Source organism: Dryobates pubescens, chromosome 9, assembly GCF_014839835.1.
Source record: "Dryobates pubescens isolate bDryPub1 chromosome 9, bDryPub1.pri, whole genome shotgun sequence".
Taxonomy (NCBI): domain Eukaryota; kingdom Metazoa; phylum Chordata; class Aves; order Piciformes; family Picidae; genus Dryobates; species Dryobates pubescens.
Window position 1 is genome coordinate 36,177,376 of NC_071620.1, and position 20,550 is coordinate 36,197,925.

Consider the following 20,550-nt stretch of genomic DNA (forward strand, 5'->3'; position numbering starts at 1 on the left):
TTCACATTACAAATTCTACTTCAGGGATTTGTATCCTTCCTAAAAAAGTCCTGCTTCAGTGTTAGGAGTGCTGAATGCACAGCAAATTTGCTGCCTGCGCCTCCTGGGTGCTCTGCTTCACAGAGTGTGCTCTACAGGATGAAATTCTCAGAAACTGAATGCACACTCGATGGTAAAACCAGCACACAGCAGTTTCCTGAGACAGAGGAGTTTTCACTTGTAGCTTGCCACGTGACATTAACAGGAGAAATGTCATTTTCCTGAGAAAAAAGCCTGTGCAGCTAATCTACCCTCAGCGGTCTCCATGAAAACCACTGAGTGAAGAAACCCTCTTCCACAAGTCAGAGTAAGCAGTAGTTGGTCCCTGCTGTGGTTTGTAGAGATGTATTTTAAGAAAAAGAGTGACTGCATGTTATTAGGCTGAGCAAACATATGAGCTCAACATCACTCCCTGCTTCTCCCTGAGCTCAGGGCTCTCTTTAATCAGTTCTATTTGCAGACCAGAGTCATGCTTTCCGCACACACACACACACACATCCCCCAGTATCAGGGCAGGGGGAAAAAGCCAGTCCTGCAACCTCATCCAACAACAGAGGGCCTAGAGCACACAAACCTGCCTGCACAAGTGCAGGATCAACCCTCAGCTAAAAAATGAATAAGAATAAAAATACTTGGTGCCATGGTTTAGTTGATTAGAGAGTGTAGGGTGATAGGTTGGACTCGATGATCTTAAAGGCCTTTCCCAACCTGGTTAATTCTATTCTATTCTATTCTATTCTATTCTATTCTATTCTATTCTATTCTATTCTATTCTATTCTATTCCATTCCATTCTATTCCATTCCATTCTATTCCATTCTATTCTATTCTATTCTATTCTATTCTATTCTACAAGATTATGGGCATTCTTGGTGGTTAGAAACCTGACTGGCTAGAATCACAGAATGTAGCTGGTTGGAAGAGACCTCAAAGATCATCCAGTCCAACCCTAACCCTTGACTCAAGGACCAACACTAAACCATGTCCCTAAGCTTGAACACCCCCAGGGATGGTGACTCTCCCACTGTCCTGGACAGACCATTCCAATGTTTGACAACCCTTTCAGTGAAGAAAGCTTTCCCCCAGAAGAAGCTGTTAGAATAGAATCAAAGTGACATTAATGTAGTTAACTTCTTTGGAGGCAGAAACCTTCCATAAGACAGTTCATCCCTAATCCTTCAGAGACTGTAACCTGTCTCCATTGGGTCTCAGCATCACAGTAACTTCATGTGCACGATCATTCCTGACTGAGTTCTGGTGTAATTATTAAATGGATGCAACAGACAATTTAGGATGGAGTTTATAGCTGCTTAGAAGGTGCCTATGCCTTCCACAGACCTGCCAAAGCAAGCTGTGCTAATCTAAATACCAGTTCACAGGAGCACCCGTCTCTATGGCTGCCTTGAGAAACCCAGTCCTGAACGGAGCCAGACTGCAGCCTGTGAGCCAGAAAACCTTTACAAATCAAAGTCAGTTGAGTTGCTTCCCGATGGAAAGTTTTCTTTGCCTACTTCTCTCAGAGCAAAATGGTTCCCAACCTGAGTGATTTAGGGGCCCTTCTGTTGAGTCTGCCCAAGTGTACCTCCGACAGCACTCCTGTGGAATTCAAACTCTTTGGCAGTGTTTCACCTTAATTATTATTTTTGCTCACTGGGAAAGGCCAGTCCACCAAAACTGAAACTGGGGACAGGGAAAGATCTGTTCTGAGAAATGTCTTAAAGGGAGAAAGAAAATATTTGAAGGGAAACAAGAAGTCATGGAAATACCCTACTTCAGCAATTCCCAAATGAAGCTTCCCCCCCAACCTTCCATCCAGGAATTCAGTATAGGAGGGAAGAAATAACAGAAACAAGATGAATCTCCTCTAGAGCATTAGAAGAAATTGTTTGGACTAAACCATGCAGGGTTATTGTTTGTGAGCCTTTAGGATAGGGTGCTTGGTTGCAGGGTTTGGTTGATTAGGTGTTGGATGATAGGTTGGACACGTTGATCTTGAGGGTCTCTTCCAACCTGGTTTATTCTATTCTATTCTAATTCACAACAGTAAGACCACTCTTTCCTATGTGTCCCAACACCCTGTCTGTTCATCCTTTTCCTTCCTATCCTTCTCCATACCCACCCTGAATGTAGTCTTCTGTCTTTCAGAAGAGACACTCCTAGTATTACCAGCATAGAAAACAAGTGCACATTTGCCAATGGTTCTCCACATGGCAACCTTTTTAAAGCAGGCAGATGAGACAGTGTGGGATGGCCAAAGCTGCTTGAAGCATCTATTGTGGGCAAGACACCAAACGACTGAGGTACTGAGTTTCACCACTCACTTCCAGGTCAAATTTAATCACAGGCTTCTAGAGAATGCTTTATCAGATAAATTATCTCTCCACTAGAAGGACTTATCACACAAAAATGTGGAGATTTTGTTTCTCTGCAAGATCCATCCACAGACATTTGTTTCTGAGTACATGCCTCTTCTATCACCAGTACTGTAACACATCAGCTCATTACCCCTGTTGGCCAACACATGCAGAAATAGTGATGTCAGTGTCTAAAAATGAGTAATTGTCATGGGGATGGCACTGGTAAAACTCTTACCAAGAATACTGGACAAGTATCCTCTTAAAATTGCTGATAATTCCACAGTATCACAGTCATTTCATAGTAACAGCTCGACTTTGCTCATCTCTCTTCTTCTCTTCCTCTCAAAAAAAGCCAGTGGGAACATGCTCAGAAATGTTGGTTTGCCTTTCTTTAATCACATTTTCTGAGCAAGAATGACTCCACCAGAAGCTAGGAAATACCCTTTCCCAGTCAGCCTTGCAATTCAAGGCCAGCCAGCCCCAAGCCTGTTCCACTGAAGCAAGCAGAAATACTGCTCATAACACAACTGGCAGCAAGCCCTAGAAATGCTGAGAGCGTGAGCAGGATCAGGTCACGAAGGCATCATTAAAATACAGACAAGAAAAGCAGTAAAATCTTGTCAGTGACAAAACTGTTGAGCTTTTTTTTTTGTGCCTTGTGCAGCTCAGTTGGTAAGATCTGCAGAGAGAGAGCCTCTTGTATCCGCATTTAGTTGGTGATTACGTGCACCAACGGCAAGAAAAATGCAGTACCGCAATCCAAGGCTACAGCTGATGAATGTCAGCACCATTCCACTACACTTCATACAGCCCTGTCTTGCTGCACTCATTGGAGCTCAGGGCCTTTATGTAACCTCATAGATTTAAAAAAAGAATACTTTTTTTGCAAAACACCCTTCCCTCCCCCCCCAAAAAACCACCCCAAAACAAACCAAAAAACCCCACCAAAATCCCAAACCAACAACAGCAAAACCCCCAACCCAAACCAAATGAAACAAACCCCCAACAGCATTGTTTGGGAAGACAAAAAACCCCTGCACTTCAGATGTAGGAAAAAACAAAACTGCCAACCAGTGTAATGAACCTGCTTTTGGGTGCTGGTTAATGGCAAGGGTCACAGCAGAACTTGGAACAGTCAGGATTGGGCTGGTTACAGAGCAGCTGGCTACGCTGGCATCACCAGCAGCTGAGGGTTGGTTTCTAAGCCACCTCCTGATTTCACATTTTTTATCTTCAGTCCTTTTCACAGCTTCTGCTCTACATCTTCACAACTCATACCCCAAAGTTTGCATAAATCTGGCCAGAATCATCGACTCATTTGAGCTGGAAAAGACCTTTAAGGTGATTAAGTCCGACCCGCACTGGTAACAGAGCACTAACACGTCTGCTGGTAAGCCACGTCCCTTGGCACCACATCTCCATGTCTTCCAAACCCCTCCAGGGATGGGGGCCCCTCCACTTTCCTGGGCAGCCTGTTCCAGTGCCTGACAACCCTTTCAGAAATTTTTCCTAATGTCCAATCTAAACCACCCCTGGGCCAACTTGAGGCTGTCCTCTGGTCCTATTGCTTGTTACCTGGGAGCAAAGACTGAAGACTGACCCCCACCTTGCCACAACCTCCTTTCAAGCAGTTGTAGAGAGTGAGAAGGCCTCCCTAAGCCTCCTTTTTCTGCAGAAAAAACCCCAAACCTCCAGGTCCCTCAGCTGCTTTTCCTAAGATTTGGGCTCCAGACCCTTTACCAGCTTTGTTGCCTTTCTCTGGACCCATTCAAACACCTCAGTGTCTCTCTGGTAGTGAGAGAGCCCAAAACTGAATGCAGTGTTCAAAGCACAGCCTCACCAGCGCTGAGCAGAAGGGGACAATCACCTCCACAGCCTCAAAAGGAGGAAAGGGTAACACCCATTCTCATTACTTGTTATTTGCATTACAATACCGTGGGGACTGAGCATCTCCTGATGAGGCACTTCAGAGCCACATTTCGAAGTTTCTGTTTAAACCCCCGAGCCTGCAAAGCTCAGCGTTTTCAATTTAACACACCATGAATCAGTGACATCTGGACGTGCTTTCACCCCGAGCACATGCACTGCTGTAGCAGAAACACAGAATCACAGACTGATAGGGGTTGGAAGGGACCTCTGGAGGTCATCAAAACCCAACCTCCATGCTGAAGAAGGTTCACCTAGAGCAGCTTGCCTGGGCTCATGTCCAGGCAGAAGAGCAGATCTTTGGAGGCACAGGTCCTGGACAACAGAAAGTGTAGGAAAAAGCCTGCTTATTGTAAAGATTGAAACAGTATTAAGAACTGCAGCTAGGTTCTGTACCAGGGTAGTATTTGTCACATATCCTTATCTTCACACATCTTGAGTCTTACTTCTCAGAAAAGCCACTGGAGAACACCCAACCAAAGACAAAGTGGCAGTGTCATCATGCGTGCCGATACCACGTTTGAACCGCACAGCAGAGCTGCTAACTCACTCAGCCCAGGAAAGCAAATGCAGGCACTGCTGCTCATTTCCTCTTGCTTTGCAGAAATGCTTGGCCTCACAGCACTAGGACCAACTCATAGTGGCAGCTACAAGCTTGGTGCATTAGAGGATACAGCTCTCTAGGCTTCCTCCCCTCTCTTTCAGCTTGTGAGCCTTATGAAAAGCTCTCCAACAGTTCAAGTCTTGGCAGAAGAAAATTCTATTAGAGCATTTTATGGTGTGGCCTGAAGTTCATATGTTATTTAGGTTAAAATAAAGTGTTATGTTTTGATATTCTTAAGACCTATAGCAACTTAGAAAGCCAAACATTTGTAAGAGCAAGTATCCTTAGCACATGTGAGAATGAAACCTCACTGACAGCTGGGAAACACATTGTATGTCATCATAGATAGCAAATAAGTAAGTCAAGAACACTGCTTCTTAAAACCATTTCTGCTCTTCTCTTACAGGAGACAATACTCAGCAATACAATAGGTATTGCTGTCAGGAAATGCATTATCAGTCACTGGAAATACTAATGCAGCTTGTGCAAGCCAGGAAAATCATAGAATGGTTTGGGCTGGAAGGGACCTCCAAAGGTCTTCTAGTCCAACTCCCCTGCAGTGAGCAGGGACATCCTCCACTAGATCAGGTTGCTCAGAGCCTTGTCCAGCCTGACCTTGAATATTTCCAGGGATGAGGCTTCAACTACCTCCTTAGGCAACATGTGCCAGTGTTCCATCAATCTCATGGTGCAGAACTTGTGCCCAACATCCAATCTAAATCTCCTCTTTTGCCACTGCCTTCCAAAGGTGCAGGAGTTCAAGAGAGCAGAGATTCAGGGTTCCCCCCTAATTCTCTCTCTTTTATGGTTTCCCCAACTTTGGCTATTTTGTTCTCCTTTGGCTAGCCTCAGAGAGCCCAGGTAGATGTTTCATATCCACCTAAGAGGATCAGGAACAGAAGTTCAGTAACTACAGTTTTGTGTTAAGTTTACAGAAACACTTCACAACAACAACAACAACAAAGCAACAGACAAACAAAACCCCAAACCAACAACATTCTCTTTTGCTTATATTTTGAGTCATCATTGCCACATCCAAGCGTTCTAACAACCCCATTTTATGCACCACCATTTAGCCTCCTCCCAGAGCAAGCTACAGATGATTTTAATAGACACAAGACTGACAGCTGAGATTGGCAGCACTTGATAGCAGGAGCTTGTGAACTGCAGGGAGTTACCCGTGGAGTGGCGAGGAGGGAGGAAATACGCAGTTCTTCACCCAGATTTAAAACAAATATGTAAACTTTATCTTCTTTCCCTCCTTCAGAAAGCACTGATCCATTTTAAAAGCAGTAAGTAGGTTCTTGGGGTTGGGAGGCCATCCTGCAAAATCCCAGAATCACAAAAGGGTGGGAGTTGGACAGGATCCCTGGAGATCGTTGAGTACAACCCCTCTGCTAAAGCAGGGTCACCCAAAGCAGGTTGCTGAGGATCATGTCCAGGCAGATTTGGAATTTCTCCAGAGATGAAGACTCCACAACCTCTCTGGGCAGCCTGTTCCAGTGCTCTGGCACCCTCACAGGAACTTAAGTTTTGCCTCATGTTCAGATGGAACTTCCTGTGTTGCAGTTCATGCCCATTGCCCCTTGTACTATGTCTGGGCACCGAGTAGAGACTGGCTCCATCCTCTAGATACTTCAGGTACTAATAAGCATTGATAAGATCCCTCCTGTCTTCTCCAGGCTTAAACAGCCCCAAGTTTCTCAGCCCTTCTGTATCAGAGAGATAGAAGAATAGAATAGAATAGAATAGAATAGAATAGAATAGAATAGAATAGACCAGACCAGGTTGGAAGAGACCATCAAGATCATCGCGTCCAACCTACCATCCAACCCACCCAATCAACTAAACCATGCAACCAAGCACCCCATCAAGTCTCCTCCTGAACACTTCCAATGATGGTGACTCCACCATGGTCCTGTCCCCTCCTCATCTTTGGAGCCCTCTACTGCACTCTCTGCAGTAGTTCCCTGTCTTTCTTGAACTGGGGAAGCACAGTACTCCAGAGGTGGCCTCACTGGGGCAGAGTAGAGAGGGGGGAGAACCCCCCTCCACCTGCTTGCCTGCTGAAATAATAAATTGCCCTTTTCAACTCCCCTGCCTGCCTGTGGTTTGGGTGGGGAAAGGTGCTGCCAAGGTGCCACATAGCTCTGCTTTAGTTCTTCCACCTGTAAAATGCAGCCAAGCTTGTTTCCCATCGCTCCCCCTGTCAGGAGCTATTGTTCCTGGGAACAGGCCAAATTCTGCCCTCCAAAGTGCAGCTATAAATTCAGAGAAATTGTGTTGGCTTCAGTAGGTTTATTTGTTCTTTATCCTTCTTAAACAATGCAAACTACAGCGCTGCACATGGGAACAGTCTTGTTGCTGCCTTGGTTAGGAATGCTCTCTAGTGCAAACCTCGAGGACACAGAATGATGTGCTTTTCCCCTTGTATTTAAAGAGGAGGGATTTAATGAGCCACAGCAGTGGATATTTTGCAAAGCACATGCACATTCAGCACTTTTTTCTTGGTTAGGAACATGCCATTGGCATGGAAAAGACCCAAGCAGTTTCTTTTGGAAGAGCATGATCTGCAGCAAGAACAGAACAAACTTGCTGCTCAGTTGCCTTTGTTTTGCAGTCCTGAGAGTCGTTTGAAGCAGGCTCATTCCCGGTTTCACCAGAGCCAAGCCTGCCCCAAGTTAGTTGCTCTGCATGGATTAAGTGGTTAACAATGTTTTGAGACTGTTGGGCTGGGGAGTTTGTGGGAACACCATCTGTTTCCTTCAGCACATAAACAAGGAAAATTGCTGGTTTGAAAGGCAGGATTATTTCAACCCGGGCGACCACAGGCATTCTGGAGAGAGGAGAGGTAGGAGGAAGAAGAACTCTCACAAGGTCTGAAGTGCAGTGACATTTGTTGGGAAATAAATTCCTCAGTACCAGATGGGGGTTGCTATCCCAGTTCCAGAAGCGAGTTGGGGGGGGGACTTTTCTTTCACAGCCACTTACTTCCTTCTGAAGTGCAGCTTCAAAAGTAAACTGCCATCAAACACACAAAGCCATCTCAAGTGGTTCAGCAATCATAGAATCCTAGAATGGTTTAGGTTGGAAGGGATCTTAAAGATCATTCAGTTCAGCAGGGCCACCTCCCACAAGACCAGGTTGCTCAAGGTCCCATCCAACCTGACTGTGAACACGTCCAGGATTGGAGCCTCCACAGCTTCTCTGGGCAACCTGTTCCACGGTGAAGAATTTCTTCCTAAAGTCTTAACTGTAATCCAGCTTCTTCCAGTTTGAAGCCATTACCCAGCATGACAGAGTGTCAGAGCCCTGCATCTGGATGCCCTGAGAGGTTGTGGAGTCATCTTCTCTGGAGAGATTCCAAACCTGCCTGCGTATCGCAGTCCTGCTGTGGGTGACCCTGCTTTAGGAGGAGGGGTTGGACTAGATGATCCTCAGATCAGGATTGAAGCCCCCACAACTTCTCTGGACAGCCTGTTCCAGAGCCTTACCACCATCATGGGGAAGGATTTCTTCATAATGTTTAATCACAATCTAGCTTCTCCCAGTTTGAGACTATTGTCCCTCATCCTGTCACTACGTGTGCTTGTGAAAAGTCTCTTTCCAGCTCTCCTGTAGGCCCCCTGCAAATACTGGAAGGCTGCAATACAGTCTCCTCAGAGCCTTCTCTGCTTCAGAGATTGTTTCATGGTACAGAGATTACACAGCAACATCTGGGCAGCAAGTAAAAAGAAGAAGAGTCTGGGTGGTTAACATAGCAGAGAGAAGGGAGTGGGTTACCATTGGGGACTTTTCCTGAAGACCCAAGTCAAACAAAACTGTGAAATCTGGGCAGGATGCTCAGTTTTTGTACAGCAAAAACCATTATAGGAACTTTATTGAGCATTTGGGCAGAAACTTTTACATCTTGCCTAAGTTTCTAAAGCTCTGGTAGAGAATTCTGTCCAGCTAAGTACAAAGCCACATCTTGCCCAGGCCTGTCATTTACCATTTTATGCCTTTGGGTTGGAGTATTTTTGTTGCTGTTGTTGTTAGAGCTGAATAGCAGCAGCGGAGGTTAAGATGTCCACTATAAACCCAGCTCTCTCTTGGGGTTGGGTAACATTTCCTCTATACCACATCATACTGAAATCCTGCCACGCAGGTGCTGCTCAATACATCTGTTTTGCACCAAATTTTATTTGAAGTCATTATGGTAGTCAGTGGTTTAGAAAATGTCAGAGGGGGAGGAAAGAAAGGTAAATTCTAAGCCTTTTTTTTGCCTTTCAGAGGCTTTTTTGGCATTATATACTTCAAGAATGCCTTATCATTTCCTATCTGAGCTACTAATACAGACCAAGAAAGAGAGAGAAAGCTAAACTGAATCTCCTACTTTTAGCCTTTCTTTGTAAATGATTTCCAAAGCCATAGCTCACACTCAGTCATCCAGGATGTTGTGTCACAGAGCACAGTAACACAAGATATCTGGCCAGAGTAGGTGGGAAATACCTCCAGAAGCACAGGAGTAGACTCCCAGAGCCTGAGCATAGTATTTTAAGCCTGTCAGTAAGTGGGAACACTCAACACCTCAGTAGAAACAGCTGCTCTCAGTGAGCAGGTGGTGAAACCATCACCTCATGTAGTCTGTGTTAATGGGAAAGGGATCAAGCTTTCATAGACCTGCTGGAGTGTCAAGGGTTAAGGCTGGGTTGGCCACTAGATAAGTGACAGAAGCTCTCTATTATCCCCTCTGCCTTCCCAAAAAGAAAAGAAAATATGGGAGAGAGACTGATGAGTTGGAAAAGAAAAACTGAGCCAGCTTTAATGAAAATAGTAACAGTAAGATGAAATAGGTACAAATAGATATAAACCAATAAAGAACCCAGCTCCCTCATGGAAATGGTATCAGTGTCACCACTGATGCTAGAGGCAGGCATTGGGGAAGTCCCAGACAGGGACTCAGAAATCAGGAGCTGGATTGCAGAACTGGATTCAGGAACACATAGATTGGGATTGAAGGCAGAACAAACAGAGTCTTCCTTGGACACCAGCCATTGAAGAAGAGGCTTGACCCTTGTGATCCCTCAGCTGTATACCTCAGCACCTCAAGGTTTAGCAGTGACCTTGATCTGCACAGGAGCAAGTCTAAGCAAGAGCCTTTCTGCACCCCATGGCAATAACTCTATCCATCAGTGTTATCACTGCTGGAAGCACAGCCACTGTCTTGTGAAAACTTGCCCTTAACCTCAGAAAGTGCCATCGCTGAGCAGAGACTGAGCTGGGGAAAAAATCAGATCACTGACCAGGACTGACCTCACTGGTGTCTACAGCTACCTGAAAGGACATTGTAGAGAGGCTGGTGCTGGTCTCTTCTCACAGGTAATTAGTGATAGATAAGAGGGAATGGCCTCAAGCTGTGACTGGGTAGGTTTAGACTGGACAGTAGGAAAAAAATTTTCACAGCAAGAGTGGTCAGGCATTGGAATGTGCTGCCCAGGGAGGTGGTGCAGTCACCAGCCCTGGGTGTGTTTAAAGATCATTTGGATGTGGTGCTTAGGGGTGAACCTTGTAGAGTAGGGTTTTTGGTTGTACTTAGTGATCCTGAGGGAGAAAGTTCTTCACACAGAGAATTGTTGGCCATTGGAATGTGCTGCTCAGGGAGGTGGTGGGAGTCACTGTCCCTGGAGGTGTTCAAAAAGGGATTGGATGTGGCACTTGAAGCCATGGTTTAGTAGTCATGAGGTGATAGGTTGGACTTGATGATCTTTAAGGTCTTTTCCAACCTTACTGATTCTATGATTCTTCTGACCTGAATGGTTCTGTGATTCTGTGATCAGTCCTTTCCTAGCTCAAACCGGGACATGGAGAATCTGTGCATGACAAACAAAGGATACTGCAGCAACTGTAGAAGATACTAGCAAGCAACTGTGTCAGAACTGGTCTGAAGGAGAAGATGGTGCTCATGTAGTTACTAACAGCCATTTTGCAGCTGCCAGGGGCACACGCAGAGCTGCGCTATTCCCATTGCCGCATGAAGTATGAATGTTAATAGCACTGGACTGTTTACACCCCCTGCAGTTACTGACAGAACATGCCAAGATCCTCAGAGACTTATGTTTCCTCTTTTTCTTTCATCTCACAGGTAATAATTCCAGTCAGGTCAGGACAAGGTTATGTTTATGAATTCCCTTCCAATTACCAGAAGGATACCTACGATATCCCCCCTGCTCGCCCTCTCCAAGGGGTAGGTACCAATAAAACTGCCAAGGGCACTGACAGGGCACAGAAGGTGATGAATTTCTACCAGAGGTTTATGAGCAAAGCAAGTTCTCTCATTTCAGAGAGAAAATATGTTTTAATTAGATGCTGTGGCTTACTCACAGAGCACTGAGGTATTTCAGGCTTGTATTTGATGTTGAATAAGATCTGGCAGCGCACCAAATGCCAAAGTCCCATTTTCTGTGTTTTGATCAAAGGGTTTATCTAAACAGACTAAACCTGCTGCTTGGGAACAGGTTGTGGGGTGGTTTTTTTCCCCCTTGCTTTGTTGTTGCATAGTTGACAGTAATTCACTCAGTAAGGGTAAAATTGTCACCCAGATGAACAGCTACTATGCAGGGAGTTGTGTTCACCACTGACCTCAAAATGCATCTTTGCTCTGGGGAACACCCTTAGCATTCAGTCCCTACTGCCACAGACATCTAGAGCTGATGCTTGCAGGACCTTGCATATCTCCATGGCTCTCTGACAAAGCAGCTTCTCTAGGCAACCACACTGAAGCCCAGTAGTACATAACACAGCCTGACACAGAATGGCTGGAAGTGTTGGGAAGTCTGAGTTAAGATACATTCAGTGACATGCAGAACTCACTCCAATGTAGGACATGGCACCAAGTGGGACACTTGAAACATCTGAGAGCTGTATTTTCTGCTAGTAAGACAGCTCACATTGCACCTGATAAAGCAGATAAGTGATGCTGACAGGGACAGCCCTGCTTTCAGAGAGTTTAAAGTTTATTTTTCAGGCCCCCTAATCTCTGTCAGTAAGGGTGTGATCAGTTCTGGTCACATGAATGCACTGCATCCTCATTCACCCCAACAGCTATCCATAATAAACTGGCTTTGGTTTAACTCTGGGGATGGAAGTCAAATGCCACTTCAGCTCTCCAGCCTGCTGTCCACACACTGAGCAAAGTGCATTTCCTCCTGACTGTCCACAGTACTGGGCAAATCTAAGCATCTTTCCCATATGAAACAAAGCTGAAGAGCTGTGATCACCTCCAGGCTGCTTGAGGGGAAACACAGAAACCAAGAAAATCATCTGAGGTCAGAGCTTTCCTGAGGTGACTTGTTTCCATAACCACTTTGTTCTTTCTGTAGATATATGACATTCCCCCCACATCAGTTAAGGGGCCTGCACTTCCAATTCCCATGGGAGAAGCAAAACCTTTAGGAATCTATGACATACCACCTGCCAAGGGGGTAAGTATTACTCTGTCTCCACAAGATGCTGTACTTTCACATCTGACCAAAGACACGTTTAAACAACAGGTCCTGAAAGAAAAGGAGATTCAGTCCTTTAGAGATTTGCTTAGGTGTTTTAAACTGTTAAAAACTGGTAAGTCCAAGCACTGCATCGAAATGCTACCATTGTGGGCTGTGAGTTGGTAGAGCCACGTTACGTTTGTGGCAGCAGGCTGCCTCTTTGGATGTTGCTGCTTAGGAGATTTTACATTGAGATGAGTGTTAAAAAGTGAGATAATAAACCCAGTGCTCAGTCAACCCCCTGATAAGTATCTGATTCTGTGATAGTCAATGACAGAGATCCCATCCCAGGATTTTATAGCCTGTGTGGAAGATGTAAAATATTTTGCTAGTCAAGCCAAAGGTCTCACGGTTGGCTTTCTGTCATTCAGGTCTATGCTACACCTGCATCTGCAGGCCGAGATGATACAGGCCTGAGGGAAAATTTGCAGGAGTTTTCACCTTCAGTGGCACACAGTGTAAGACCAGAAGGAGTGTATGATATTCCTCCCCCCATCACTAAAGCAACTGGGAAAGAACTTCATAAATTTTCTCCTGAGAGCCATTTATTGCCAGATGGGGTGTCACAGAAACACTGCGTTTATGACATCCCTCTGAACCATCAAAACCATTTTCTTGGACAGCAACTTGCACCTCAAAAAGATGTTTATGATACCCCAAGGGGAGTTTCATTCCCAGGACAACAGACAGGACTCAGTGAAGGTCTCATCTCAGAAGCGAGAGAAGGTGTGTATGATGTGCCACCACCAGTCCTCCAAGACACTAAAGGCTTACACGATGTGACTGATGGGATAAATAGGTTGTCCTTCTCCAGCACGGGAAGCACAAGGAGTAACATGTCCACATCTTCAACAGCATCAAAAGACTCCTCCTCAGCTGCACAGGACAAAAGACTAATCCTTGACCCAGACACTGCTATAGAGAGGCTTTATCACCTCCAGCAGATGGTGGAGACAGCTGTCAATAACCTCATGGCCTTCGTTACAGCAGACTGGCGGTCTTACGGCTACATGGAGAAGCACATCAATGAAATCCACTCTGCTGTGGACAAAGTAGAGCAGGCCCTGTTGGAGTACCTCCACTTCGCCAAAGGCTCCGCAGCCAACGCTTCCTGCCTGCCTGAGTTCAGCCTCCTGAACAAAATGAGGAGAGAGGTGCAAAGGCTGGAGGACTCTCACCAGATTCTTACCCAAACCAGCCACGACTTGAACAGCTACAGCTGGTCTTTGAACGTTCTAGCTGTCAACAGGCTGCAGAACAAATGTGACGACCTGGACAGGTTTGTAATGGTGGCAAGGACAGTCCCGGACGACGCCAAGCAGCTGACCACCACCATCAGCGTCAACGCAGAGGTGCTCTTCAAACAGGTGTCCAGCACCTCACGTTTCAAAACCTCACCAGAGAACATCATGAACGCTCCTGACTACATGTATGACAATCCCCACATGCAGTGTCATGGAGAGAAAGCACAGAACCACTGTGGTCCCCTTCCCCCCATCCTGAGCAAAGCTCAGCCCCCCCACAATGCCACCAGCGACGGCTCGGAGAAGAGCTGGATGGATGACTACGATTACGTTCACCTGCAGGTGGGTAAACACAGCACCTTGTTCTGCAAAAGGCCAAGTGGCCCCAGGGAGCTTTAGGTTGGATATTAGGAAAATTGTCTTTCCCAAAAGGGTTGTCAGGCCCTGAAACAGGACGCCCTGGGAAGTGGAAGCTTCCCTGTCCCTGGAGAGATTGAAGAGCTGCATAGGTGTGGTGCTGGGGGACATGGTTTAGTGATGACCAGGTAATGCTGGGATTTGATCTTAAAGAACTCTTCCAAACAAAATGATTCTATGCTAAGAAGTAAGGATTCTAGGATTCAGCACCTTCCTGGCTTTGTGTGTCTGTATCAGTGATGCCTTCCACCAAAGAAATCTATTTCCAGCAGAGTAGCTATGCTGGAGCACAGCACCTCTGCCATATTCATTTCCTTGTTGCCACTCCAAAACTGAGTGGAAGCCCAGCCATAGCTCTCAGATGTTTAGAACGTCTTGTGGGTTTTGCAGAAGCTGTTTGCAGGAAAGTAGCAATCAGATTGCCACACTACTACTGTTTAAGAGCAGCTTCAGCAGCAGGGTGATCACTTCCTCTCAGATAGAACTATTGGTATGTCACAGCAATAGCCTTTTTTCTCTGTCACACCATCTTTTTCTTCTCTGTACTCACGGTGATGACTACCAGTGGAAAAAGCCAATACAAAGAAGTCTGTTATTGGACCTATAAGCTGTCATTCAGCTCAGGAGTGGGTTTGGTTTAACATGGTGTCTTGTGTTATGCAAAACAGGGGAAAGAAGAGTTTGAAAGGCAACAGAAGGAGCTGCTGGAAAAAGAAAACATCATCAAACAGAGCAAACTGGAGCTGGAGCACCATCAGGTATGTTGGTGCACTCCTGTGCAGTTCTCACACAGAAATGCAGCATTCCTTGCATGTAAGGAGTACAGGTCAAAGAAAGCAGGAGGGAGCCTTCCCTTAGTAGTGTGCAGGTGCTCACATCATGGCTGGGAGGTGTGCATGATGCCACCAGACAGAGCTGGAAAACCCAGGTGCTAGATGGTGAAAGTTGTAGGCATTAGGTCTTGGCTAAACAATAGCTCCGGGTTAGTTTCTTTCCCAGTGGGATTTGTGCTAGTCAGGCTCCAACATCAATGGATGTGTCAACATAAAGGACAAGAATACAGAATTAACCAGGTTGGAAAAGACCTTTGAGATCATCCAGTCCAGCCTATCATCCAACACCATCCAATCAACTAAACCATGACACCAAGTGCCTCATCCAGTCCCCCACCTGGCTACAACTTCCCTTCAGGTACTTATAGATGACAATAAGGTCACCCCTAAGCCTCCTCTTCTCCAGGCTAAGCAACCCCAGCTCCCTCAGCCTCTCCTCATAGGGTTTGTGCTCCAAACCCCTCACCAGCTTTGTTGCCCTTCTCTGGACACGTTCCAACAACTCAACATCTTTCCTAACCTGAGGGGCCCAGAACTGGACACAGGACTCAAGGTGTGGCCTAACCAGTGCTGAGTACAGGGCAGAATGACCTCCCTGCTCCTGCTGGCCACACTGTTCCTGATGCAGGCCAGGATGGCATTGGCTTTCTTGGCCACCTGGGCACACTGCTGGCACAAGGACATGCACTGTTATGCTCCCAATGGAAAATGGTGAGCATCAAGATTTTAAACAGGCAGTTACCATGAAGCCCTCAATTTACAAATGATAGGTACCTGATGCCATGGGATTCATGCCCATTCTCACATACAGAATGACAGACTGCTGCTGCCTGGATGAATATGCCTCTGAAACTGGGAGCAGTTTCATTTCTGTGAGTAGCCATGATGAGAGGGAACAGATTGAAGCTTGAGGAGAGGAGATTCAGAGTGGATACTAGGAAGAAATTCTTTGCAGTGAGGGTGGTGAGACACTGGAACAGGTTGCCCAGGGAGGTTGTGGATGCTCCCCCGCTGGAGGTGTTCAAGGCCGAGTTGGATGAGGCCTTGAGCAGTCTGATCTAGTGGAAGGTGTCCCTGCCCATGGCAAGGGGGTTGGAACTAGATGACCTTTAAGGTCCCTTCCAAGCCAAACCATTCTAGGATTCAGCACCTTCCTGGCTCTGTGTGTCTGTATCAGTGATTCCTTCCACCAAAGAAATCTATTTCCAGCAGAGTAGCTATGCTGGAGCACAGCACCTCTGCCATATTAATTTCCTTGTTGCCACTCCAAAACTAAGTGGAAGCCCAGCCATAGCTCTCAGATGTTTAGAACATCTCTCATGGCAGGAATAAGCCTTTCCCTTGAAAACAATTTCTGACCATCTCAGTTGATGAGATTATTGTTTTTAGTACAGTGCATCACTGTGGTGAGCCTTGTGCAAGAGTACAAGGAAAAGCAGTCTCTGCCTCCAAAGGTTTCCACAGGGACTTCTGAAGTATCTCACAGTGGGTCAGTCACAAAGCCAGGTTGTGAACTTGGCTTTCCTGACCTGCAATCCAGTGCCTTCATCACTGGTCCACATTGAACACATGTGCTGCCTGCACATCTCCTCAGCAAACATCCAGACCATTAACTTACTGTGCTTAACATCACTTTCCACACTTTATAAAAGCAGATCTTGTAGGGTTTGAGGGCTGCCACTTGGCCCTCATTAATTCTTCAGTATGTTGTTGCCATATTGTATGGCAGAAAACTGTAACAAGCAGCGTGGAGGTGAGAACTGGAGGTTTGTCATCTCAAAATCCCACAGAGATGGCAGCTTCTGAGAGAGTGTGTAGGAGTCATTGTCACTTGGATCCATCTCTCTCACTTCTGATTTTGGGTTCTTCCAAATGAGCAACGGGCTGCAAATTCAGGAGGTGTTCTGGGTTGTGTAATGCAAGCAAATTGTTTTACACCATTTTCCCTTCTGAGCTGCATGCCTTTGGATTTGTGGTGCTCCTATGAGGAGAGGCTGAGGGAGCTGGGGTTGCTTAGCCTGGAGAAGAGGAGGCTCAGGGGAGACCTCATTGCTGTCTACAACTACCTGAAGGGAGGTTGTAGCCAGGTGGGGGTTGGTCTCTTCTCTCAGACAACCAGTGGCAGAATGAGAGGACACAGTGTCAAGCTGTGCCAGGGGAGGTTTAGGCTGGATGTTAGGAAGAAGTTCTTCATAGAAAGAGTGATTTGCCATTGGAATGTGCTGCCCAGGGAGGTGGTGGAGTCACCATCACTGGAGGTGTTTAGGAAGAGACTGGATGGGGTGCTTGGTGCCATGGTTTAGCTGATTAGATAGTGTTGGATGATAGGTTGGACTCGATGATCTCAAAAGGTCTTTTCCAACCTTATTGATTCTATTCCATTCCATTCCAAGTTACTTGACCACCCCTTGCTCTGCACAGTAAAAGCTCTTAGAAAAGATTGCTTCTGTTCATTTAGCATGAGGTGAGTCCAGGCTAGCTGGGGCGTCCTCAGGCACGAGGTGCAGTTGTAGCACATAATAGTGTCGTAGGAGAATATTCTTTGAGGAGAGCCTTTGGATTTGCCTTGCAGATCAATCAATTTCAGCGCCTGGAGCAAGAAATCACGAAGCCAGTGGAGAACGACATCTCCAAGTGGAAGCCAGCTCAAGCCCTCCAGACTGCCAACAGCGCTGCCACCTCCCGCGACAGCCAGCTGCTCCTGTTCTACTCTGACCAGTGCGAGACTCACTTCAACTGCCTCCTGAACGCCATCGATGCCTTCTTCAGCTGCGTCAACGCCGCCCAGCCCCCCCGCATCTTCGTGGCTCACAGCAAGTTTGTCATCCTGAGCGCTCACAAACTGGTGTTCATCGGGGACATGCTCTCGAGGCAAGTGGCCACGCAGGACATACGCAACAAAGTGATGAACTCCAGCAACCAGCTGTGCGAGCTGCTGAAGAGCATTGTTCTGGCTACCAAGATGGCTGCCCTGCAGTACCCCAACACTGCAGCCCTGCAGAGCATGGTGGACCGAGTAACAGAGCTGTCTCACTATGCACAGTTGTTCAAACTCTCACTGGTCCAGATGGCCTCCTTATGAAAGCCAGTGGAACCCAGTCCACAAGCAGCCAAACAGAAAGGCAAACAGCTTGGAGCTATTTTTTATGCAAATGTTCTCCTTTGGGGCTGTTTGGTTTTGTTGGTGGTGTTTTTAGGTGGTTTTTAATGAACTATTTTAAACACCATGTTAGAGACTCTAATGAAATCAGGGATCTGGGAATATATCTGGTTCTGTATGATGTTTCTAATACCCATTTAGATTTGTATACACTGCATCTATATGTATATGTTGCTACGTTCCCTAAACCACCAATTAAGCACCTTAAAAACGATGCGTTGGGTGAGCAGCGCCTGTCTTCTGTATATAGTGCCTCTCCCCTCAGTCTATTTGTTAACTGGATGCTGCACTCTTCTCCCTTCATTCCATCTTCATTTTGACACATGGACTAGGTTGTCAAACCTACTTGGAGCAATCCATGAAGCGAGTGTAATGGTTCTCATAGAACTCCATTCTCTTCTCAGATCATAGAATCAACCAGGTTGGAAAAGACCTGAGAGATCATCAAGTCCAACCTATTACCCAATACCTAACACCTCATGACTAAGTAAACCATGGCTTCAAGTGCCACATCCAGTCCTTCTTTGAACACCTCCAGGGATGGTGACTCCACCACCTCCCTGGGCAGCACATTCCAATGGCCAATTACTCTTTCTGGGAAGAACTTTCTCCTCACCTCGAGCCTAAACTTCCCCTGGTGCAGCTTGAGACTGTGTCCTCTCATTCTGGTGCTGGTTGCCTGAGAGAAGAGACCAACTCCCACCTGTCTACAACCTCCTTTCCAGTAGTTGTAGAGAGCAATAAGGTCTCCCCTGAGCCTTCTCCAGGCTAAAGATACTGCTTTCTCTAGGTTAATTCCATGGCATTTAAGCCTCCTCTTGGTGTTCCCCTGTTGTCCAGCATTCAGTTGTTCTGATCAGCAGGTCTGCACCACCGCAACAAGCAAACACTTCAAGTGAGGCACACAGCCTGTAGGAGAAAAGAATTCTTAGGCCTGTGGTGGTTTGAGCTGAAACAGCTCTGGACACAGGACAAAATGGATTTACCCCAAAGGAGTAAACAATCACACTTGCACAGGAGTGGAGGCTAAATAGCAACACTGTTTACAAAACTAAATCGAATACCCCCAGGGAGTAAACAAACACAGCACTTGCACGGAAGCAGAGGCCAAACAGAAATACTGTTTACTAAAATAAATCAGATACAGCAGGTAGGAAGTCAAAAGGACGTGGATCCAGCCTCAAAATCAGCTCCTCAGCCAGGCCCACCAGGCCTCCACTAGACAGACCTCCCCCACCAACACTAGGCCTCCACGATGCACCAGAAATGTCCCCCCCAGCCTCCCCCCATCTGCGCCTCACTGCCCCTGCCAGACCCCCAGGCTTCAGGTGCACAGCAAGAAAATAGCTTCCCCACAAGGCTGCACTCCCCACAAACCAAAGAGATAGCAGCAGAGAGGAGAGAGAAAGAGAGCAAACTGGCTGGCAGGTCCCCTTATACAGGGAGAGTATGGGATGGAATAACAAATTACAATACCCTGTGTCCACCCTCTGGGACAGACTTTCTGCACCCTTGGGCTCTCTGGTCCTCTGGAGGAATTTTATCCCTATGGTAGGACAGTTAGTCTCTAACCTGCAACAAGGCCTTAGAAGAAGCAGAACCTTCTAAAGGAGGAAGGCACAGTCCTGTATGTTTAATAGCCTACAGCACTCAGATTTCACTGTTCCCAATAACTGCAAGGTGGAATTTCAAAATGTGTCAATGTAAATATTCACCTTGAGGGTGTTAGCACTGGCAATTAAATAGAAGAGTCAGGCCCCAAGCCCTTCTTGGTCATGGACTGAGAGGTATCCCTGAGAGCATTCCATGAGCTGTTGGGCTCATCCTGAAAGCTGCAGATGGGGAAGGTCTCAAAGTGTGCCTTCCAGAAGGATTAACATACAAAGTGTCATTGGTAATTGTAAGATGCAAAACAAAACCTTTCCTGTGAGGCTGACAGAGCGTTGGACCAGGCTGCCCAGAGGTTGTGGAGTCATCTTCTCTGGGGAGATTCCAAACCCACCTGGGCAGCATGCTCTAGGTGAACCTGCTTTAGCGGGGAGGTTGGACCAGATGATGTCTAGAGGTCCATTCCAACCCCCACCATTCTGATTTTTATGGAAAGAAAACAGCTCAGTTTGCTATATTTAAACATCTCTACAGCACAGACAATATAATGCAGAACTAGCACTTATGTTTGCCAGGACATACTCTTGAGGAGCAGTTGCATTTGTTGCAATTCTGTCTTCAATGATTGGGCTTTCCCCCCACCCCCCCTCCACATTCTGTTGCATAGGTGCTGATCCTTCTTCACTACACTGTTGTCAAATAAAAGACCTCCTGTTGTAATGGGGCCATTCCACCAGCAAGTATCATAGAATCAACGAGGTTGGAAAAGACCTCAGAGATCATCGAGTCCAACCTGTCACCCAACACCTCATGACTACTAAACCATGGCTTCAAGTG

General features: G+C 46.4%; 1 protein-coding gene across 1 annotated transcript in view; it reads left to right on the plus strand.

The window, feature by feature from the left end:
- NEDD9 (neural precursor cell expressed, developmentally down-regulated 9) overlaps nucleotides 1-18,104 on the plus strand; it is a 46,847-nt gene extending 28,743 nt beyond the window's left edge. Inside the window, exons 3-7 of the mRNA XM_054164311.1 lie at nucleotides 11,050-11,151; nucleotides 12,287-12,388; nucleotides 12,823-14,037; nucleotides 14,781-14,870; nucleotides 17,518-18,104. Coding sequence (XP_054020286.1) covers nucleotides 11,050-11,151; nucleotides 12,287-12,388; nucleotides 12,823-14,037; nucleotides 14,781-14,870; nucleotides 17,518-18,027 — 2,019 coding nt within the window. The 3' untranslated portion in view covers nucleotides 18,028-18,104. The remainder of the gene's footprint in view (nucleotides 1-11,049; nucleotides 11,152-12,286; nucleotides 12,389-12,822; nucleotides 14,038-14,780; nucleotides 14,871-17,517) is intronic.
- Nucleotides 18,105-20,550: the final 2,446 nt, after the last annotated feature.